Below are 24,596 nucleotides of genomic sequence, written 5' to 3'. Positions count from 1 at the left end.
ATTTTTTTTCTATCTATTTTAGTTATCACAAATAAACTATGCAAGTCTACCTGTCTATGATCTTTAGACGTCCTCCAGGCAACCACATCCCTATGTCTCCGGTATGCAGCCAGCCATTTTCATCAATTACCTCTTTCCTGTCCAATTAGTTAAGCTTTTGATGAGACTAACTTTTATAGATTATGTGCATACATATGAGGTTGAAACAAGCCTATGTAATTACGTCTGCACATCATCTTTGTAATAGCCTTGAAAAATTATAGGGCCTCTGACACAAATTTCTCCACGTGGATATGGTTGGTCATCAGATGTGTAGCTCATTTCAGGAACATCTACAAGTTTGATCTCTGGGAAATAAATAAAACCCAAAATAAGAAAAGGACCAATATAAACTATCACAACAGCAGGAGCTCTAGGAATAAATTACCCTGAATTCATCATCTCTTAGTTTATCAGAAACATCCAAAACTCAATACCATAAACAAATGATTAGTTAAAAGTAAAATAATGTCAAAAAAAAAATCACAGAAAAACACATGGTATAGTCTAAAGCATTAGCATCATGCATGCAACTCATATAATTCAGGCTACAAAGTACAACTAGACTTTGAAACTTGAAGCAGAACTTATGATTCACTGCATTGACAACACACACACACCCTATAATCTTGCAAAATATAACTTAATCTTTCAAAAAAAAAAAAAATCTTATAACAATGAAAATTCAGCAATTTAACTTTACATAGGACCGGTCTACAAATACAATGTTTTGTACCCTACATAATCACTATTTCCACTTTGCACAAGATTAGAGATAATAGAGACTCATATCCTAATAAAACATTTAAGAACACAACTTCTGCATCTTAAGCTCAAATTTTGAAACACTTGAGTTACACTTTTTTGTGACAGCTTTCCCCTATAAAAATACTTGACCAAAAAAGACAACCTTTTTCTATTTCTACCATGAAGCGAGATTTGAAATCTTTCAAAACTTGAATTGTGACCATCAAAGTGAATCAAAGTACTGAAATATTCAACATTCTTAAAAGAATCAATATGATCGAACTAATTTGAGCAATGGAATGTATTATAATCAATTTTTCTTAGGTAAAATCCACTGGAAAAAAAAAATTAAACAGTCAAACACAAAATACTGAACCTTCACAGACACGAGCAACTAAAAACACAAAATGAGACATTGTCGACACTACACGAAGTCTGAAAAGGAAAATGCAAAATGTTGAGTCCACTCCATCTAATAAGTCTACCAGATCTCTCGATAATCACTTTAAAAAATTATATAATAAAAGGAATGAATGACAAAGCTCCATAAGGAGACTCTTAGCATCACCAAAGAACCAAAAGGTTGAAAACAAACAAGGACACTCTTAGCATGGCCATGACCAAAGAACCAAAAGGTGCACTCGGAAACATATGACCGGGAAAAGGTTTGCTGTTCCCATCAGTATTGTTGCATACCGACAATACCATACCGGTAATGAACATGTACGCAGTATGGAGACGTACCAACACTCGATATGCTAAACTAGCCCCCAAACCGGCATACCAACACTGTAATAGGATGGCACCACTATGGGTTCTAGTACCAAGATGGCGAACATTGCTTGAAACAAAACATAGGACAATAATTTCATTGAAAAACTCGAGGCCAAATTCAGTGAAATCATTTTGTTACGAAATCTCAAAAGCAAAATTATCAATAAGAATAGGATGTTATGAAAGGTCAAGTTTAGAAAGAATTCAAATAGTTTACACAAAATTCACAAGTCAAACACTTCTTCAAAATCAACAGCCAAAAATAATGTATATTTCAAATTCAACGACTCACATTTTATATCAATGATTGTGGAACCCACCCGATATCGCAAGAAAAAAAAAAGAAGACGAAAGAGGGGCATCCGCCCCTATTTTGATCAGCCGCCTTCGGCCCTCCAGTGGCCTCCGCAGGCTTCTGGAGGCTCTCTCTCCCTCACTCCTTCTCCCTCCCCTTTTCCTTGCTAGCCCTCCAATGGATGCAGCAACCCTCCAATGGCTTCCGACAGCCTCTAGAGGCTCTCTCTCCCTCTCTCTTTTCCTATCTTCTCCCTCCACCCTGTTGGGTCAGTTCGAGCCTGGTGGGGAATGGTATGGGGGCGTACCGAATCATGTCGCAGGCCGACTGATCCAAACCGCAATATTGACACAGCAAATCTTGTTTCATTTAGTGTGATACAATCTTTCACACTTATATCTTCGAGCCACAGAAATCCTCATTGCAAATGAGGCCATAGAAAATCCTCGAGGTCCTCATACACCTTTTGACCAAGGGTCCATATAAATCCTCATCAATAAATCAAGTGAGGCCATATACACCACCTAGCCAAAGGTTAGAACAAATCCTCATTAATTATTTGAATGAGGCTGATACACCATATAGCTAAGGATCCACATAAGTGTCTCACCTTTATTATATTTTTCAATTTACAAACTTCATAAATACCTTATAAAACACTTAAAATATGCTCTAACGAGAACAAGTAATGTAGGAGTCAAAAATAGATTGAAATTTCAAGTAAACTTCAAAATGACACAAAATTTAAAAAGCATAGAACAAACTCTAAGCTTTGAAAACTATCCAGGATTTATATTTCTAATACATGATTTTGGTTGGATTGGTTGAAAAGTAACTTATTCAAGAGAAGATCTAGGCTTCACAAAGCAGACTTCGATTCAAAAGGAGGAAGTGCTACTTAAATGGAAAAACCACAGATTTTGGAAGGGAAAAAAAAAGCATCACCATCAACATCATCATCATCATCACCACTTGATTAGGTTAGTTCCCCACACATTAAGTAGGTCTATGGGCAATGTGGGGCCCACAAGGAAGTACACCTATTCAAATTTACTGAAAACACTTAAACATTTCAAATAATCAAGAATAGCAAGTTTCCCAATCCAGCTCAAACCCTTGGTTTTTGGCTCTAACTAAAAAATTCAACTTTTAAATGCTATGATGTTTCTCAAATCTTAGAGTTTCATAAATTCTTTTATAACTAAATAATACTAAAACCCAAATGTCACAAAAAATGATACTTGACAGCACTAGCACATTCCACAGTTTCAAGGGTTACACACGTACAAATGTAAATGTATATTTCTTGTTATATGCTGGGTTTTTACAATTTCATGGGGAAGTAATGCACATGTCTATATCAAATTTAGTAATAATCAAATGTCCAAGTTATTAGACATGTACTTAGACTTCAGCAAATACTGCAGGGCATCTGTACAACAACAACAACAACAACACATTGGCATTTATAGAATATAGTTGATCATGGACTTTCTCAGTAATTTCCTATAACATCGCCTTTGCCCACACTTCCCTGGACGAAATTAACTCAATTTCCCCACATAATTGGCATTGAATTTGAATTGCTTATGCAGATCCAAGCACCTAGGTGAAGCCATTAAAAGTCCATGCCCAATTGACCAATCTTGCATGCGTTATTATTCTGTTTCACAAAACACAACTTGTAATTTTTTAATATTTGTACCAAATATGTCTTTAACAACAACACAAACATTCTCTGTATGGGATATGTGCTCATTTGGTCCAATATCTCCATGACATGCAAGATAAAACAATATATCCTTCGTTGAAAACTAAGCTTTATTGCGATAAAAGTATTGAACAAAATGATACAAAATAACCCCATGATATGGAGGAAGACTAAGAAAAACTGAATTTAACTTTCAAGCTATAAGAACAGGATAAATAAAATAAAAATAAAATTATTTGACATATAAAATAAGAAGTACAAGTGAGAAAGGATTTGTGTTATAGTAACATCAAGAATGTGAACTATCCTGATAAGTGAATATATAATTTTAAAATTAAATTTAGACTCAAGTATGTCAAAATGTTTAGTTGTATTCTACATATGGTAAAAAATGAACATATTTAAAAACTTAAAACATATGAGAGGTAGCTATTAAATAAATATGATAAGTAAGAAATTCCATATGCTAACCCAAAAAGACCAAAACAAGTAGCTAAGTAAGTGTGTTTTATATACACAAACTTAAAACAAAAAAAGATGAGAATAGTTGTACTTTGGTAGTATTTAAGCTTCTTGAATCACTTCACTTATATGCCGTCACACAATATCAAATTACTCAAACATAATGATCAACTATGATGAATCTCACAAGCCGAATCTGAGAACATGTAAAATTAAATGACTAATTAATTAAAGTTATTCAAAAAAAATGAATAACCTAAACATCAAAATTTTAAAAAAAATCAATAAGGCTTACAATATGTAAACATTGACAATTCCAAATATGAAGACTAATTTTCAAAAAGTGAGAGTGGAGAATTATCAAGTAAACAACCAACATGAATTATATTAACCGACACTCTTCGCATACATCTGCACGCATTGAGCCCTTTTTTTAAAAAGCCACTTGACTTGCCTTTTCCAACCCAACTGCATAGCTTATCTTCCTTGCTTCTTAATCCAGTTAAAACATTATTTTTCATTACCAATCAATTGCCCTCTCACCTCCATATGTATAGCCATGATCTAGATGCAATCTAGACCTCTACCCTCTTCTCTTTCAAGGCAAATCTGAAAACTAGTTTTTTTTAAACATCGAGTTCAAATCTTAAAATTTTGGATGGTTTAAATTCCAAAAAAAACACATGAACAGAACAAAAAGAAAAAAAATCACTAACAGTATTTTTTTTTTTTTAAAAAAATGGTTGATCTACCCTTTTGTAGAAGCTCCTTTAACTTGCTCAAAAATAATCCCCCCATTTTATTAGTTTGGTGCCTCTATTTCACTAACACAACCAATTATAAAGAGAATATCCATAGGCATGGTCAGCCCATGTGTTTGCAAAATTAGATGACCCTGTCCATCAACCAATTTTCTAAGGATCTTTTGTTCATTGTTATATAAACAACAGAACTTTAAGATCCACGTTTTTCATTAAATATCCATCATTATTTCAGCAAAATACCATATTCAATTTAGTTTTTGCAGACATATCAACTAACTTATTGGTTATAATTTATTTTTATATGATTTTGAAGCAAGCATGAAGCACAATCTTTTTATTCTAAAACCAAAACTAAAATTTGTAATCCAGTCCAAGAAATTAGCATCCTAAATAATTTCCATTAATAGAATACAGAGAAGGAAGCCCAAGTAACTTTTTTAAGCTAATTTCAATTTCTAAGGCCTACACTTGTATCAATATAATGGTTTGAAGTTTGAACCATTTTGCATTTTCCATTCAACATTATTGAGAAACTTCATCTATTCTGATTTCAGATAACTCTTTAATGTTGGACTCAAATAACTACTGTAATCCGTTCTTTGTTTAGTTAACCAACACCCCCACCCCCCCCCCCCAAAAAAAAAATAAATAAATAACGTAGGTTTGAAACTCGTTCGGAGGAAAAAAAAAAAGAAACATTTTTCAGGCATGATCAGCTTTCTATGTTATTTTTATGAGATGATGCCACTACCAATATATGAAGGGTCAGAATTACAAGGTGGAAAAAAACTATAGGAATGAAATCAAAAATCTTTGAAAGTGTTCCAGCTAATAGGTTGCTATCCAAGCATCTTGGCAGTCCCCTTTACTTTTGTCTATTACTAAAACACAGCCTACCATAACATATTACATGAGAATAATAATCCATAAAGCAAGATTCGTTGTCTCGATACTGGACATATTGGTACCATCTTATAACAGTGTCGGTATGCAGTTCAGTAGGATATGGATAGCATATACCAAGTGTTGGTACGGTCTGAGATAACGTACAAGTACGAGACTGATACTGTACAGGGTATACCGGTCGATTCGGCCTGGTATGGCATTCCATGAATTAATACATTCAGAAGCAAAAAATATCAGAAATGAAGATAAGTTGGATTAGCAGCGTTGGCTATGGCATAATATTTTTTTTCTTTCAGTTCATGAAACAAAGCTCACCACAAGCAGGATTTGGAGAGCCAACATGACCAGTAAGCAGGTCACCTTCATCCATTGCACTTATGACACAAGCTGTCTCAGTCATTCCGTAACCTTCTAAAATCATGCCACCAAAACATCTGGAAGATTGCAAACCTTTTATACTTTTATTTCTAAGGAACAATCTACTAACTTTAAGTTGCATTAAAAAAAGATTTACTAATAAATTATTATATAAACAGATAAAATTCGAGATATGGAGAATTAGCTTACATTCTCAAAAAATCCATGACATCTGATGACAATGGAGAGGCACCTGAAGTCATAATCCGGACCCGTCCTCCAAGTTTCTCTTTTATTTTGTTAAAAACTAGTTTATCCCACATTGGATATGGATTCTTGCCTGAAGGAATAGAATGCAAGCATGACTTACAAAGAATCAGCATACAAATAAACTGAATGGTATCTATAAAGCATGACTGAACATGCATTCTAGAACTGACAAGTACTGGTTGTACAATTAACAGCTATGCTTTGTTTAGCCCTTCAAAATAAGTTGACATGCAAAGTTGCAAACATATATTGAATAATATTTTACAAGGAAACCTACTGACCTGAAGGCATAATGACAGTTCTAGGTTACCCATGAGCCCATCCAGTACAACTCCCACCCCCTCCTCCCAACCGAGCAACACACTAAACAAAAATCATACTCTTCTTATAAATATTACCAACTCAGTTCTCTGTCGATCTTTCCACTTCTGATTTGATTGTTATATACAATATATATCACAATTTGATTTTGAACATATGTGGTCAAGATTCAAGAGAACTACCAACAAAATCTTTCCTTGCAGTTGAACCATCAATATCATAAAACCCAATATCCTGTTGTGATTTGTCATAGCAATAATTTGATTAAGACCCAGGGGGCTGCACCACCTTCTTGACAAGTACCAGAGACAATTTTACACCCTTCTTGACTTGAATTCTTTTGCTGCAATCCACATATCAACATGCTCAAGCAGCTCAACCTTTGTCAGGTGTCGACCCATTTATTTAAATGTTTGTTGAGGTGAAGAACATCATGATAATGGTAACCACATGTGAAATTTGGAGTATCCATGTAAGACATTTGAAAGAGTTACCAAAGCCACCACTTTGCTAGTGCTATATTGGTATCTGTATTCATAAGATTCACTATTTCATTAGGACCACCAATAAAAATAAATAGGCATTTGAGAACATATATTCGACATCCTAGACACATGATGTCAAGCTTCTTTTGGACCTGCCATTTGTATTCATGTCCTAGATAGAAGAATACAAATCTAACCTTGAATCATATTACAGTATAAACATCTATCCAGTGTGAGGAGTTGTTTTAAGGTCTGTTGTAGGCTAACTATGTATTATTTGGATACATGCATTCTAAAATCTTTGTAGGGACTATGTAGTTAGGTTGTCAATTTCAAGCCATGATGGATAATTCTTCTATGAACTCAAGCATCTTGATCTGTAATATAACTTCAAATTGATGCAGGGTTGCACTATGAGGATCTAAAAGGTGAATATGCACCTGTACTTGTCATTGGCTGAGATGGTTCTGATCACAGTACAAGGTCCAGATGGTGTGACTTGGGGCTGGTTCAAGTAAGAAAAATATAACCAAAATAGGAGGTACCGACTATTGAGCAGCATGGGGCCATAAAGGGTTGGTAGATGGTCCGTACAAGGTCTGGAGGCGTTCCAGAGGTACACTATACTGGCCCAAGGGCAATAGGTGCCAATATGACTAGTTAAAACCTTGGTCCACAATCATAATCAAGTTTAAAGAAACATATAGCAAGACCGTATTATAATGACAATGGCGAAACCAAAGATTAATGAAACTGATATGCTTATGAAATCCAAATCGCCAACCCACAATATGTAGCTGCTTGGAGAGTTGGTCATCTACACTCTTCTCTTCAGACACAGCCTTCAATAAGGTCGGCCTCCAGCCCAAAGAGTTTGGCCTTTAGAGCCTTGTGTAAGTCAGAAAACCTAATTGATATGGATCTTGCAACAGCTAGAGAGGAAGTTCTCTTCAAAATGCTACAGAAGTCTTAATCATCTAGGCCATGAGTTAGAATTCAGCTAATGTATTCAGTTTTAACAATTGGTAAGCAGTTAATTATGCATCAAACAACAGCATTTTTTAAAAAAATAATTTAGCATTATAAGATACTTTTCTTTGCACAAATAGGGAAGAGTATGTTCTGTCTGAACTATAAAGGAAAAAAAAAATCTCAATTTGTTTTCATGAACTAATGAGAAGCTGAAGAGAATGAAATCAAAACCAAAAACTGAGCTATGCGGTCTAATTGCCATGACAAACTAGCCAGGCGCAAGTTGGTAATAACAAATCCAAGAAAAATGACAAAACAATCCCAACAAGATTCCAAAGATGACCTTGGGAAATAAACTTTCAAGAACTTATTCCTCATGGTTACACCTCTGGATCACTAACAAGAACCAACACTAGACCAAACTTGGAGCCTGTGAATATTTCTATTGCATGCTTTATTTAAAAATAGCTTTTGGCAAATCAGATATGGGGCTTATGCTCGTTTGCTAAGCCTAGTCATCATTGGTTAATCAAACTTCACTTGTAATAACTTCTTTAGATCAAAAGTCACATTTTCATGGGCTGTACAATTTTTTAGCCAGTTTGTCTGCATATGCACATGCCCTTGTTCTCGATATTGTGTGCATTGATACATGCATATATGTATGCATATCTATGTATGTCTGTATTAAGCACATTTATGTGCGTATGCAAATGCATGTATGTGTTGTTCATACATATTTATGCATTTATAAATGTCGATCTGTTGTATGTGCGTAGACAGAAAGACATCTAGATGTATATATTGATGTATATACATGTGAGAGTGCCATCATTTTTATCAAATCCTAGGACAGTGTTTGTCATCTCAGATGTTGTATTGTAGTGTTTTATTGTATTATCAACAAGATATACAAAAGATCTGATCTAATATGGAACCAAACATACTTCTTTCTTACATGTCTTACCATTTGCTATTGCTCGCTTCTTGGCATTGTAGGCAGCATTGAATAATCTCTCCCTTAAACCCCCAGACGTCTTTACAGCATTTACAATTCTGTAATAAATTATAAGCTACAAATTAGTACAAAGGTAAACAACTCTTGCAAGTAGTGTCACACTTAAATGAAATGCAGCACACAACCATCAGATTACCCAGCATATATTCTGTTGTACAATCGAGGAACACTGGCAAATATTGTGGGTCTCAGAGCTGCAATGTCATCCATTAATTTCAAATTGTCCTGGAAGCAGATGACAAAGATTAATAGATAAGACATTCAACAAAGTATAGTGTGTATCTATGTACATATGTATATGCATGTATCTACATGTCTGCATGCGTGTACGTACTAAAATATCACATGATCAAGTGATAAGGGAGATGTGGGAAAACAGTACTGCTTATTGCCCATGCAGTACACAAACATAAATTGAACTTAAACAATACTGCTAGTATTCATGATTTACAATATTATATTTTACTAGACAAAGTACTAAAAATATCATGGTTAGAATCTCAGTCATGGGCCTCAGAGTGACACTATCAAACTTTAACTTGATATCTAAAGTAAAGCAGTTTCCACATGCTGGTTCAAAAAAATACCCATTACTAAGCTTTTCCTGACAAAATAATATTTTAGGTAAACTAAAGTATCAGCTTATTTAATGGTTTTCATCAAACAAAATTCTTGAAATCTTGGTTTAGGTGGGTATATGTCCGGTCAAATGTAACACCAGTAGCAATAGCAGGTGTAAGGAAGAGGAAGCAAGTTAATTCTGCAACAGCATGTGGAACCAAAAATATAAGACCTCCGTGTGCAAGAATGACATTTTTTTCTTTAATTTTTTGGAAAAATAGATATCATGCATATTAGCCCTTTCAAGAGAACAGAATAGTAATGAGTAGTCTGATATCAAAGGCCAAAATCAAGTTGCTGTATTGGAAAGATGTGCAAGTAAATTTCAATTTTCTTCTTGGGCTCATTACATATGATTAAAATGATTTACTTAAGGCATATAACTCAGCAGATATAGATATCCATTTAGGAAATACATATTACTAGTATTAGAGGTGCAATCATATGGTAATGCTACATCTAACTGTCTGCCTTACATGAGCCCACAAGAGACATACAAGATATGTATGACAACATTCAACATGTTTATAAATATTATATGGAGCTTTAGAAACAATGTGAAACAACTCAAAATAGATGAAGAATCATAAAGTTTCATACCCCTTGATAGAATCCAACCGCAGCACCAAAATGTGCCAATGAGATTTGGTTGGCCCGCTCATAGATGTGTGCCAAAGGAAGATAGGATATATAGCTACAGAAAATCAATGGAACACTTCAAAGATGTATTCATGAAAGACAAACTGGTGCAATGAAAAGATTAATTCAAAAAACTTGGTAAAGAAAATTAAAAATTAAAAAAGCTCACATATCTGAAGGATAGAACTTGATACTTAGTGCAATGAAAAGATTAATCCAAAAAAGCTCAGTAAAGAGAATAAAAGATCAAAAAAGCTCACACATCTGAAGGACAAAATTTGGTACTTAGGCTAGCTCCAGCAACATTTGCAATCAAGTTCTCATGAGTCAATACAGCTCCCTGAAGATCAAAGCTTCTCCAATTTCAATCAACCAACAAACATGAAGAAAAACAAACAAAACAACTAATTTGGATGCTGAAAAAACTCGCCAAAATGTGATTTATCAATACCTTTGGTGTGCCTGTTGTACCACTTGTATAGCATAAGGTCGCAACATCTTCAGGTTTAGGAGGGCGAAATGGTTGAAGATTGCTATGACCCTAAAAATTGCAGCCAAATTCCACAAGTCAGAGGAAAGCAACCAGAGATATTAAATAACTGCAAGTGGAATAAACAAAAGAAAAGTTTTGTTCTCAGAAAAGGCAAAAGCTGACAATATCTCCATTCTCCAATTCTCCATGCATTAACATGTATTTCAAAGTTCAAACATTCCAAGAAGGTTCTAAAGAGGGAGCACAACACTAATTAGTAATTGCTAACATCCAGGCGATGCATATGGCACAAAACTATGTGTAATGATTAGTCCAATAAGCAGGGAATAGGCATAACAAAAACACATTTAAAATAAAGAAAAAAAAAGGCTTGCTTGTGATACTAAGGGTGACATTCTATCAATATTGAAAGTATTCAAATGACAACATAGTGAAACCAACAATCAGATGTGACAAAAGGATATCCATCAGCTAATGGCTTTTGCATTCACACAAACGAACATCATTTATATACACCCATGCAGACGCACACACGCAACTTCAAGATTGACACTATCACATAATTTCTAAGATAGATTGAGAGGAAAATGCTGTGTAAATAAAGTCCTAAGTAACAAATCTTTAACTACCAATGCACATTGCACCATGCTGCAGATATGTAGGATACAACAAAAGTACCAGTACAATACAGAGATGGCTAACATGTACTGCCTTCTAGGCCTGAAAACAGGTTGGATCAACCTAGTCCAACCTGATTAGGCCCAGCCCAACCCAGTTTTTTAGACCCCTGGGTCAGGTGGGACTGAAATATGACCCACTTGAAATACAGGTTTTGGTGTGGATCATATGTTTCCTGGTAGGCCCATAAACTAATCAGGTCAGAATGGATCAAGCAACAGATGACTGGATCCAACCAACCCCACATAATTGAAAAGCCCATGAGTTTGAAATCTGTAACCCCTCCATCACTCACCCCATTGCCTTATTTTGGTCTTTACTTAGGGTTAAGATTTTAAATCCCGTGGGATGGGACTGTCCTGATTTTCTCATGGAACGGGATATGTCACCGTCCTGCCCTATTCTGACACTTGGGACAGGGCATCCCGACCGTAATGTTGGGACACAAGCGGAACAGCTATATCCCGATACATAGGATGATACCCTATCTCGTGTCGTACGAGACGTCCTGCTAGAACCTGAATTCTTGCTTAAGGTACTAAAGACTATTTATTTGTGGGTTGAAGGATCAATTCTAGTTTGAATAGTTTGTGGTGGCATGCCACCCTAACATCTTTTATTTATTATTAGTGTTCCTCCTAGACATAGAAAGAATAGTGTACATCCTGGATTGGACCTAACCCAAATCCGACCCTACTGAACCAGAACTCAAATGCATTGAGTTGGGCCTATCTCTTCATTGACCCAACTAGGCTTGAATGACGTGATGGATCTTAAAAAAAAAAAAAAAAAAATCAATAGATCCAATCACATTGGTCTTTGAATTGGGTCCAGGTACAAAATCATGACCTTAAAGAAAACAGGTCAGGACTGAGTCATGCTTGACCCGGTCCAGATAAGCCTGTTTGTAGGTTGACAACCAGCTTTCACTATATTCCCTTGAATTCTTCCAACCTCACTTTACACTACATCTAATTTCATATTTTGCATGCAAAAGCACAAAAGAACACTTCAATTACAAAATCAGGTTACAATATTCAATTTTCCCTATTATTTTCATAAAAATAAGTAAATCTAAACATCAAATTTCCTGAACAATTCTTGTTAAAACCTAGTAGAAGTGTAGAACTATGTTTACATGTTAGCACAAGCTTTAACTAGAGACCTAGTGATCTTATGCAAATCTCTCAAGTCTCAACCTTTACCTTTAATTTTTGCAAAAGAAAAAGAAGAAAAAAAGGAAGAAAGAAAATGTTAAAAAACTCAACCAAAATCACTAGATGGACCTAACATGCAAAACCAATGTGTAGATACGTACCTAATTAAGAACTCATAAAAATTATTTTAAAAAAAGGTGTATGCAAGTTTTCTTATCTAAAGAGGTCCTAAATCTGCCAATCATGGAGATTCTCTCACCTCTCCTTTCTAACAAAAGGGAAAAAAAGGACTCAAAACAATTAGAATTATAGGGCCTTCAGGTTGTCTTCAACAAAACCAAATGTAGTCTGACATATGCCACATGGACTCAACACTCAAGTACAAATGTTGGGCATCAATGGGTGCATTGGATTCTTTCTAATCTTTAAGAATATATATTTGGATCCATACATCGGCCATACTCATGTCAATGCCTAAATATCAGGTGCAGGTAGTTTGAGGTAAATCAGAGAGCTTGGTAACATAAGATCTGACATGTCTGACACATTTGGTTCTCCTCAAAAGATGGACAAACAGTAAAATTTCTTTCAACATTTTGGATCACCTAATACATAATTTTTTAACTGTCACCCCAAATGAAATTTTCCAAGAAGAGTATGGATGTAAATAAGTCAAGTTTAAGAGAACCAGAAGTAGCTTGAACTTTGCCTGTCTTCTCTATGGCAAGCCAAAGGATCTCACCTGAGCTCAACTCGCTCCTAAAAGGTTGTACTTGGCTTAGTAAAGCTTAGACATAAATAACATACAAACATTGTCAATGAGGATGGTTTCAACAATGCGGGTTGGAAATGTTCAGGATACCAGGAGAGATCAGTCATAATTTGCCAGCAAAGAAGATCAACGTGGTAGGATTAGAATTAAGGAGAGTAGATTGGTTTTCAAAATCAGGGTTAAAAAGTATTGGAGATAGCTAAGGCTGGAAAGCATAGGAGTGTCCATCTTTTAGCAAATGTTGAGGATGGAAGGAGAAACAAGTAGGGTAAAGGATTTTGTAGCTATGTAGCAGGGATAAGAAGGTTGAGAATGGAACTATGGAAACAAGGGACAGGGCAGTGGTTGCTGGTGGCAGGAGAGAAAAAATTCTTAGGTTAGGTCTTTATAATAAGGTTTTATCTCAAATATCAAGTTTGAGATTTATCATGAGGATAGATTCTTACATGTATAACATCCGTTAAATACAACAGTACATACTAATAATAAATTTAGTAGTAAAATATTAAACACTGCCTTGGCTGGTCATAAATTCGGACAAGATATGTGGAGGGAGGATTGACATTACATTGACAGCGAACCATAAAAAAGACTTGTCAAATCATGATGAAATATATCTAAATTGGTGTAGGAATTTTGATGAACAAGAATCCATAAATTTGAACCCAGATAGTTTGGATAAGATTTGATGGTTATGGCAGTAATAAAAGACTTGTTGAATTATATATCTCACAATTTCAAGCAATTTTTCCGTAGTTCAGTAAGCTTGGAAAATGACTCCTTTATATTTTGACTATGGATCTTGATTCTATCCATGCTATTCATCATAACTAGCTGTAGCAGAGCAATGAATATTGGATAATCTTTAGAATATTTTGCAGACTTACTTGATTGTGTAGTTTTGAGTAAGTAATAATCTCCACACCAGTTGTTGAAGGAACTGATGGCATGTTGTCATCAATCCCGCCTACCACCTAGACAGTGAACAAAAATAGAAACTGAAAATTGTGGAACCAACAAATCCCTACTGATCAGTATAGAAAAGCAATCATAAATGCTGGGAGTCTTCTTACCACTATTAGACGTACACAATGAATCTGAGATAAGAAACTTAATAACTGCAAAACCAACCAAGTAACATAAGAAAGGCATAATAAAGAATCTAAAATCAGGATAAATGTACTGCACTAAAGAAAGAAAGAAAGAACTCCGCAAGAGTAATCAAATTTTAGTTTTATAATGCATAAGCCCCAATTAACAGTATTTCAACCTTAACAAAATAAGTTATTCACAAAGCTACCTTGAGATTTCTTTCAAGTTTCAACCATACAAAATCTGGGCAAACTGGCAAGAAACAAAATGAAGGAAAAATTTGAAACAAATGAAGTATCCAGCTTGATACAACCGGTAAACAGGGGAAAATGATATAAAATTGCTTAAAGTGATTTTAACACGAAAGCAAGATATAACTGGGGAAGAACTAAATGAAAAAAAAAAAATCAGGCCTTGTTCATATTCTTGCCAGTTTTCTGAATTGTTTTTGTCTTTCATTTGCTATTGTTTTCCTTTTGTTTCCAATGTTCCAAAAAAGAAAACATATTAGGTAGTAACCGTTGTATTTCAAGTTTTCAACTTTAAAAACAAAAAGAAATACACATTTGATAGTGGTGGTGGTGGTGGCTGTTACCATGGTGTTGGTTGTAGCAGCTGGTGCTAGTGTGGTTGCAACTTCAAAGAGTGTGTGATGCTGGTGACAGCAGCAATGGAAGTGACAGAAATGGTTGATGATGGCAATTGCAACTTAGGTGGCAGATGCAATTAGGGGTGTCCATTTATTTTCCCACCTGTAACCAACCTGAGTCAACCGGGTTTGGGTTTGGCATAGATGGGTTTCGGTCATGAATGTGTCAACCCAGCTTAACTCATTTATTAAATGGGTCCTTTTCAGGCTTAGAGTCATCATATGTTTGACCTATTTTGACCCATTTAATAATTGGGTTGGATTGACATGATTACAACTCAACTCATTTAAGACCTATTGAATCCATTTAATCTGTTTAAGACCCATTTAACCCATTTAACATCCGCGACCCACTCCAACCTATTCATTAAGTGCGTTATGCAAGTAAACAGGCTGGGTTCCGTTTTGGATTTCTAAATCCATTTAATAAACAGGCTGGGTTTAGTTTAGTAGTCTTCCCCAATACCTAATATCAACCCAACTTGACCCAACCTGAACCTGCAAATTAGCACCCCTAGCTGCATTGGTGGTTTGATGGTGTTGGTACTTGGTAGTGATAGAAGACTATGGTGGCAACGACAATGGTGGTTGTTGTTATGGTGTTGGTAGCAATGACAGGGTGTGCAGAAGGTGCTGAAAGTAATGGAGGAAACAGTGTTTGATGAGCAGCGTTTGTAGTGGCAGAGGTGCAGGCAATGGATGTTGCTAGCAGCGTAGTAGTAGTAGTTGCAAGTGCCAGCTAAAGTGGTGATAGAGGTGGAAGGGTGGGGCCAATGTCCATAACGTGAATAACTGAATGGAAGTAGCAGTACTCAGTGGCAGAGTCCTAATTCCTTTCCAAAAATTTCAAAAGCAAGAAATTTTAACTTTCAAAAATTACAGATATTCTAGAAATATATTTCAGTGAAAAAATAAAAACCGATATAACATGATTTCCATCTAACTTTCTGCTTTTAAAAGAAAAAACAAAAAACGGGAGCATCACCAATAGGGTCTTAATAATGATATGAGGATTTTTAATGTATATGCAGCCTTAAGGAAAACAAAGCAACATGTACATAAATACAGAACTTGTTCAAAATTATAGCACGTATTTCAAAATCAGTGCAGATTCATTACAAAACAATACACAATAATTCAAAAATATGTACGTCAGTTGCAGCTTACACAAAATATCAATATCATGGACTTAATAATTTATATCTTTGCTTATGCGGTCTTCCTGTATTAGTTGTAATGAAAATCCCTAACAATAACTTCTGTTAAAATCCTCGACATTGCAGTTTTTAGATAACACAGCTTGAAGTTTCGGTGAAACTGAAACCAAAAGGTTTCATCAGAATTCGGAACCAATCCAAAACTATGGTTGGTTTCAGCATGTTGGTTGAAATTTTTTGAACTGACTTATGTGGGACAAATTTTTTACACATATGGCAATATGCGAAGCTATGTTTTCATCCTTCATTCTTTTAAATTCTCAAATTCTTTTTTTCAAGATTAAACTGCAGAAATGATACATTTTGAGAACAACTAAAAAGTTTTGGTTTTGGGCTCAAAAGTAATTTAGAGAAACCAATGTATCAGTGGTCTCGGCTACCCTAAAGTTTAAACTTCATAGTTGTTTAGATTGTCTCAAAGTTAAAAATACCGAGGATCGATGCTGTATCAAAAAAGAAAGAGGTGGGTACAACACCTGCCATTCAAGGATCAAACTAACAGAAGGCATAAATAGGTACACATAGATACACACCAAAAACCCTTGGTATAGACCTTGTTGGCCTCCAAACTCTGGTTTATGTTTTTATCATGTTTTCTTGTCTAAATACTGTGTTTTCGCAAGAAAAAAGATAGGAGTATCGAGTTAAATGCCATAATCAAGGTTTTCTATGTGTTTAACATGGATAAATATCACATAACATTATGTAACCTGTAATCTAAAATATATCTAAAAGATATACATGTTAAAATTAGTGATTAGAATAAGAAAAAATGAAGAAACAATCTATCCATAACATCATTTAACAAATATTAACATCTGCAAGCCAAAATTGTACAAAGTAGACTGAAAATGGTGAGGCCGACTCACTATAAATGGTTAAATGTCTACTGCTTTGGTTTGCTTTAGAACTTTATGACCAAGCAATTTTGCATGATGAACATCATCTTCTCACACCTTTCTTGCCTTTTAAGCTGTTTCAGCCTCTCAGGGTTCAGAAGACTTGAGTAATATTCTAACATCTCAAATTTACGACAATCTTTTGGGATCCAAATTATCAATCTGCTGCTTTGCCCTGCCACTTAGAACTTTATCTATGTACCAACTAATCCACTCCAGTGGACATTATTAATTCACTCTACTTGGTCAATCCCCATCATCGACCTAAGGAGTTGGCATTCACCAATCATGTACCTTCATCACCTTTGAAACTTGTACAGTTAACAACATGCGTGTGACTTCTTATAAGCGGTTGTGAGCTATCAAGCATCATCACACCTATTCCTTTAGTCTCAGTGCCTTGGCACTTCTTGTCTAGTAATCCTCCAATCCCTGCTATCGTCCAGACACCATCATGCCTTTCACATCCATTTAACTAAGGTAGCATGACCTCATGGTCAGCTATCATAGGCAGTTTCCATATGAACACATGATTCATTACTTTAATGTCCTGCAATCTTATTATCAGTTTATGACCATCTTTACACAGGTTCCATTAAACTTCGAGGTAACATCTTATTCACTGAGTGTTAGACCTTTGTATCAATTCCTAATGAGATTACTGCACCCACTTATTCACATTTTAGTTTTCAAACCATAATTTCAATTGTTCATATCATTCTTGACCTTGTCATTAGCATGAATTTTACTAAGAAGCATGTTCAAGTCACAAAACCAGTCACCTTCAGAATATTTCAAGGAGCTTTCCATAGGAAGCATCAAGTCAACATCTGATGTCTAGAAATATGACAGGAACATACGTGGAGATTTTCACGATGAATACATAAAAAAGTATGCTATCAATACATTGCATTCCCCTTATTTTCCTTCATGAATAAATCAACTAAAACCATTCTTTTCCATAGTCTAAAATTGTAAAAAGATGGATGCATAAGATTTCTCACAGCTTAGGGTTGTCATCATTGGTGGATGGCACACCATAATAGTCACCATTTACGATACCATCAACCCGTCCAATGCTTATGAGAAATGGCTTGATGCCAGAATAACTGATCTCAGAGATCGCCAAGCCCTAATTGTATAACATGGTTACGGACCATAGATACAAAAACAAAGTTTATAATGATTTGCCAAAATGATTCCAATTACAGATAACTTTGAAGAAAAGTTCATGAACTGCCAAGCTCAAGTCTTTCTCCCTTATAAGTTTATCTCAAACTTCCATATTCATGATGATGATGGACATAGGTTTTGGCCATTTGTACCTTGATTGGAAATCTAATACTAGGTATTTCAACACTAGGAAAAAAACAGCTCATAAATTTATTCTTTTCTAACTCTAAATTAAGAGCCCAAATGAGCATGGACTGAAAATATGACAAGCATCAATATTTTAAGTAAATAATGTTCTAAGTGAAATACCACAAGCAACTTTGCTTACTGTTAGTCAATAAGCCTAAGCATGCATTTAATATCAGAGAAAATAAATAGGGCAAAGATGAGGATAGGAGCTCACAATGCTTAGTGTTTGTGGCACACAAAAAATAACCTGTACAGCAGCATGATTCACAATATACTGAACAGCATCCGGTCCTGAAGAAATTATAATGTCCATCCTCATTGTCACAGCAAACACACATGTAATAGGTAATTTATATTTTTCACCAAACAAAACCATACCAAGGGTATCGTAAAGTGGCACAGATATGTAAGAGTATGCTGAGCAAGCATGGTCCACGATAATCCACTCTGGTCTGTTAATGAAATATAGTCCAACACATGCACCCTGCTCCCAACAAAAAAAAAAAAAGGAAAAAACAATTAAGACAATTCATTTAAGAGTGATTAGATGTGCTATATTAAACATTTAAGTAGAAATGCCTTCAACAGCTTGATATTTATATAGCTACTAATAAGACAAGTGCGAAGATCCATGAAATTGGCATATGCTTCTAGATTATGGAATCTAAATGACTCACTTTGGGTATACCACGATATACGAGGCCGGAACCTATTGCCGACCTGGAAGTACCGGCTTCTCCATAGGTCATCCATTTGTATCTTCAAAGACAGAGAATGCAAAGAATAAGATAACCAAAAGACATAAAGTTGGCACAAAGAAAAAACAGGAAAATTAAAAAGACTTACTCTCCAACCGTTCCATCGACACGAACCCTTGTCCCCAAATACTTGTAATCTCGGAAAGTTTCAACTGCATACCTAATATTAGGAAAAAAACATCATCTCACCAAAAAAGAACATCCTTCTGTCCAGAAAGTTCATCTCTGCTCATCAATAATAAAAGTGTTGAAGCTATAAAGATTAGGACAAAAATAAGAGCGAAGCAACACATACACACACATACATGAATAACAGTCTAAAGGATTATTGGAATTTCAACTGATAGATTAGTTAGGACATCTCTAAGAACTTTGCAGGAGCTTGGAGTTAATATCCTGCTCAGAAAGCCTGGAATATGAAGGATGCTTACTCAAAGTTATCATGTAATGTTCCAATATCAGGATGCTCTGGGAATCTAGTCACTAGCTTCAAAGGTGAGCGTGCAGATCTGCCAAGAGAACAAATTTTAGACAGAAGCTACAAAATAATGTACAATTGAATAAATAAATATCGTACCTGTATACATTCCACTTCCCAGTTTGCAACTTTTCAGGAAGAACAACACTGTAGCCCTGCTCTGCACCAAGTTGAACAATCAAAAATTCAAAATATTCTACTTGGTAAATTGTGAAACCATGACTATTTGAGGCTTTAAGAGAATAGAGGCCGAGGGCCCCAGTTATTACATGTTAGAACAGTAAGCCACATAAAGTTGGAGTGTGCCTGAACAAAATTATGATCTTGTGTGTGAGATACTATATGAGACACTGATGATAGAGAATTATTTGCTTTTGCATGCGCATCAGGTGTTATTTGTATTGGCATGAGATGTTTGGCATGGTATAAGATAATTAAGATCCATAGAGATTGCAAAGAACTAAGTTGGAGGCTGAGGATCGTAGAGGAAGAACTGAAGGTAACGTATGGTAGTTCATAAATTTGGTAATAGCCAGACATATGTTTAGCTAACTCATTTATTTGGCTGTCAATTTTGTATGATAAGGTGGTGGCAACTTTTCACAATTACTGGAGTTCTGACTATGGATTAGTACTTGGAGGTGTCATTACACATTGACTAGCTACCACAAAAACATGTTGCATTTAAACAACACTGTTAGGATAGATAGTGAGCACTTGACATGATGATTTTTGGATACCCAGAAACCATGATATTCACATATGCAAGAATATATCTGATGACCAAACTGCTATACCAAGACACAAGCTTACATTCAATGGTCAATTGCTGTACATAATGGTTATGGAAATGTGAGATGTTAACAAGGAATCTATTATCCAATAACTCATTTGGGTGATGAGGATTGATCAAACAATTTGATGAAACAAATCTAGATGAACGAAAATACTTAGGGCTCAAAATGAGAAAGAGCAAAGAGATTTAAGAAGATAGAGAGAAGGAAAAACACAGCAAGAATGAATTTACGTGGTTCGACCATTAGCCTATGTCCATGGATGAGGATGGAGCAGAGGTTCAACTATAATCAAAAAGATTGAAATATAAAAACAAAGCTGCCTCTCAGCAAACCCTAACCCCCAATATACCCATGTTACCTTCCTTCTTAAAACAAGGCAAAAGAAGATGTATATCAAAATCAATTGGGTCCTTACCACAAGGGTGGAGACCCCACACCCTAAAAATGTCTGTGGTGGTTCTCCAAATTTGTCGAACTAAATCTTAGAGCAAGGTGGATCAAGAATTCAAGGCATACTTAACACAATGTAAATCCAATGTTAATTTTTCCAAATTTTTTGGAATAAAAATGAATATAAAGTTCGATCAAGCATTTGTTGAAGAAGTGTTTCTCCAATATCTAACCAAACCAATGAACTCAGTGGTGAAAATGCAAATTGGATAAGTGTTAGGAAGTCTCACATATTTAATCCCAAAGATCAATATGAGTTGTTGGCTTGTTGCTATAATGAAGGTTCTTAAGTGGAAATGGTTTCACCATGACATGAAGGGATACAAACTACGATATTTTGGCTCCTAAAAGTTTGTTGTAATGTTGTTTCCCAGAACCACTCACAATTTAAGCATAAGGACCACACAAGATCTAAGTAATTTATTAAGTGTTAACTAATAATAAACTAAATAAACCATAAATCAAAATCTCAATCTTAGACTATTGGGATGGTCCATTGAGCTAATGACCTTTCCAAAAATCGGACATTTCAGATATCAATGTAAGAATAAAAGAATACCACTTAACTTGTCCAAAAACTAGACCCAACTGAAGAAAACACATTAAGTGGATGATGAAAACCTAGATTTGTATCATAGACACAAAGTTGGTTGAAATCTGAGATCTCTCTGATTAGCTCTATGGTATACACAGCCCACTTGCATTGTCAACAACCCCCCACCCCCCCAACCTCCAATATTTATATTTGCAAATCCAGGGGCCAAGGGGACTTGCCTTTGGCATAATAAAAATTGGACAATTCAACATGAATACATAATTATGCTTACATCATTTTCATATTTTATTCGCATCTTAACTTGCATTATTCTGTGCAAAGTTGATGATATTATCAACATTAACATACAATAAACTTAGTTCAAATTAAAGATGCAGGGAACGTGAACATTTTATTAGGTGCAGCAATTCCAAAATTAAGGATAATTCAGTACTAGATGCAAGCAAACAAATTCTAAAGAGACCTCACGTGGGAGAGGTGCATATATTTGGGACCCAGAGTTGGAAAGGTAAGAAAAATATCTGAGATAAATTATATAACTATTTTGAAAAGAATACAAACAGCAAGCAAAACATTGGTCCTTAGTAGGAGAAATGGTAAAGATGGTAATGAGATCAACCATAAGATTTTATTTGTTATAATTACGAATATAGCATATTAAGTTATAATCATGTAACAAGCATGAATTATATTTTGTTGTCATAAAGTTTTACATATCAAAAAAGGCAACAATATCAAGACATCACTCACATTTGGTTTTTCTTTATATTATATATGACATATGCTCAAGGAAACATGGTTATGGCTCGACCCAAGCTAATCACTAGTAAGAATATTAAAAGTAATTATTTTAAAAAACTAGTTGATTCAATGCATGCATTTCCAAGTTAAAATTAGAAACACAATGTTAAGAAAAGCAAATCTTACAAAGGAGTATACTTCTAAACAAGAATTTAGGTTCCAGCGAGACGTCCTATGGGACATCAGAATGGGGTACCATTCCATGTGTTTGGACAGGACCATCCTACCAGCATGTCAATATCCAGACTGGAACATCCCTTGTCCCAAGTGTCAGGATAGAGCAGAACGGTGGTGCATCTCATCCCAGAGGAAAACGGGGATAGCCCTATCTCATGGGATTTAAAACCTTTCCCGTAAAAATATTGACCTTTGTGCATATCGTTGCACCTCAATCCAATATGCTATGGTTAATTTCCTCTGTACATATCATTTCAAAAACTTCTCAAAATATACAAGTCTATTTTATGCTAGCAACTCCATGGCATGGTAAATACCAATAGAGAAGGTGAGTTTTGGCACAACGGCAAGGTTGCTCCATTGTGACCTAAAGGTCATGTGTTCAAAACATAGAAACAGCCTCTCCACATGCGCAGGGGCATACCTCAGATCCTTCCAAATGCTGCAATGGTCATCAGATGTTCCAATACTTAAACCATGGACACAGCAGCTCTAGCAATCTAGAGCATACTCTCATCAAGCCAGCATCTTAGAATTGCTTGCAGACAATACTCTATTCATATCAGATAGTAATCCGAAAAGCAAGAACCACCATCATAGCTTACTGCAATAATGAATGATTCGGTCACAACAAATTGGACAACTCTAAATGCTCGGACATCCATCATGAATGTGGATAAAAGAAAATGGTTTTTTTTTTTTTTTTCATTCTTATTCTTTCTCATAAAATAGCTTCATTAAGGTCCAGGTTGAGATCCCCTGCTTTACTAGAAACAGATGCATCATGTCACTAAAAGCATTTTAAAAAAGAGAAAGTAACCAACCCACGAACTCAAAAATCATCGTGGGGAGTCACATTAACAACAAAAAAAAAAAAAAAAGGCAAATCAAGATATCCCAAAAAAGAGAGCCTATAAATCAACATCTATCATCACACTCATCGGTTCTTTGATGTGCCGGAAAGCTGAACAATAATCCTATTGGAGAGGGAAAGGAAAAACAAACAGTAGGGTCCACAACAAAATCCATTACAATTTCAAAAAAAAATCTTAAAAGGATCTAAGCTTCCAATGAAAACATCAAAGAACATATTCGATTCAAAATAATTTGGGTTTCCAGCTGGCCCACAAAAAAAAAAAAAAAAAAAAAAAAATCCTAACCACCATCATAAAGAACCGCAAAGGCAAGAAATAAATAAACGCACAGATGGGAAGGAAATCCAAAAAGCGAGGCAGATCGAGAGCGAGAGAAGTACCAGAGACAAACTCGCAGGCGGTGGCGTTTGTGCCGAGCTGGGAGTACCGGTCACAATCGCGATCGCCGGCCGGCCGCAGATGGCCGGAGATGGCTCTCAGACGGCGTCGAGCAGCGGAGGAGTCCATGGCGTGCCTTTCTTCCTTGTTATGCCTCGCCCACGCTTCATTCATGATCTCTTTATATTTTTTTTTTTTTCCGCTACAGATCTCTATATTTCTTTAATAAAAGAATTCTTGCTTCGTTCATAAAATTCTTTTCTAAAATCTAAAATCTAGACTAATTTAATAAATTATTTTCCTTCTTCCTTTCCTCATTGGTTAATAAAGCGGGGCCCATTGGTGGGACCCAGAGGAGTACCAATTGAACTCGAACACGCCATCCTGCATTGTTCGAGAATGCGATGAAAGGACGGAAAGCGGAGGGGAAGGCCTAAATTTTGTGCCTAGTACCATTACCATCGCAAACGTTCAACCCCGCTCCATGTGGCACGAGATGATAGGCCAGTTTATTTCGCTTTTGCAGGATCACCGATGATTCCATGACGCGTTGGAAGGGAACTAGTTTGGGATGTTTATTGGGCGTTTCGCGTGGTACATGAGGAACGGCTAGGTCCGGGGCGGGC

At 35.6% G+C, this 24,596-nt stretch overlaps 1 protein-coding gene across 5 annotated transcripts in view; it reads right to left on the bottom strand.

Annotated features, from left to right (window-relative positions):
• LOC105052739 (long chain acyl-CoA synthetase 6, peroxisomal) overlaps positions 1–24,176 on the bottom strand; it is a 40,370-nt gene extending 16,194 nt beyond the window's left edge. Inside the window, exons 1-18 of one of the 5 annotated variants that reach the window (XM_073244083.1) lie at positions 23,973–24,176; positions 20,036–20,096; positions 19,890–19,967; positions 19,547–19,618; positions 19,378–19,459; positions 19,079–19,184; positions 18,915–18,991; positions 14,555–14,599; positions 14,369–14,455; positions 10,833–10,922; positions 10,642–10,721; positions 10,343–10,436; positions 9,258–9,346; positions 9,062–9,159; positions 6,266–6,395; positions 6,014–6,132; positions 224–347; positions 51–137 (exon numbers count right to left, since the gene is read on the bottom strand). In XM_073244083.1, the coding sequence (XP_073100184.1) occupies positions 51–137; positions 224–347; positions 6,014–6,132; positions 6,266–6,395; positions 9,062–9,159; positions 9,258–9,346; positions 10,343–10,436; positions 10,642–10,721; positions 10,833–10,922; positions 14,369–14,455; positions 14,555–14,599; positions 18,915–18,991; positions 19,079–19,184; positions 19,378–19,459; positions 19,547–19,618; positions 19,890–19,967; positions 20,036–20,096; positions 23,973–24,144 (1,691 nt within the window). In that variant the 5' untranslated portion in view covers positions 24,145–24,176. The remainder of the gene's footprint in view (positions 1–50; positions 138–223; positions 348–6,013; positions 6,133–6,265; positions 6,396–9,061; positions 9,160–9,257; positions 9,347–10,342; positions 10,437–10,641; positions 10,722–10,832; positions 10,923–14,368; positions 14,456–14,554; positions 14,600–18,914; positions 18,992–19,078; positions 19,185–19,377; positions 19,460–19,546; positions 19,619–19,889; positions 19,968–20,035; positions 20,097–23,972) is intronic. The other 4 variants (XM_073244081.1, XM_010933672.4, XM_073244082.1 and 1 more) reach the window with 4 other exon arrangements.
• Positions 24,177–24,596: the final 420 nt, after the last annotated feature.

The sequence above is a fragment of the Elaeis guineensis genome, chromosome 10 (genome assembly GCF_000442705.2).
Source record: "Elaeis guineensis isolate ETL-2024a chromosome 10, EG11, whole genome shotgun sequence".
NCBI classification, from domain to species: Eukaryota; Viridiplantae; Streptophyta; class Magnoliopsida; order Arecales; family Arecaceae; genus Elaeis; species Elaeis guineensis.
Note: the sequence above shows the minus strand (reverse complement) of the source record. Positions and strands in the feature narration are given on the sequence as shown.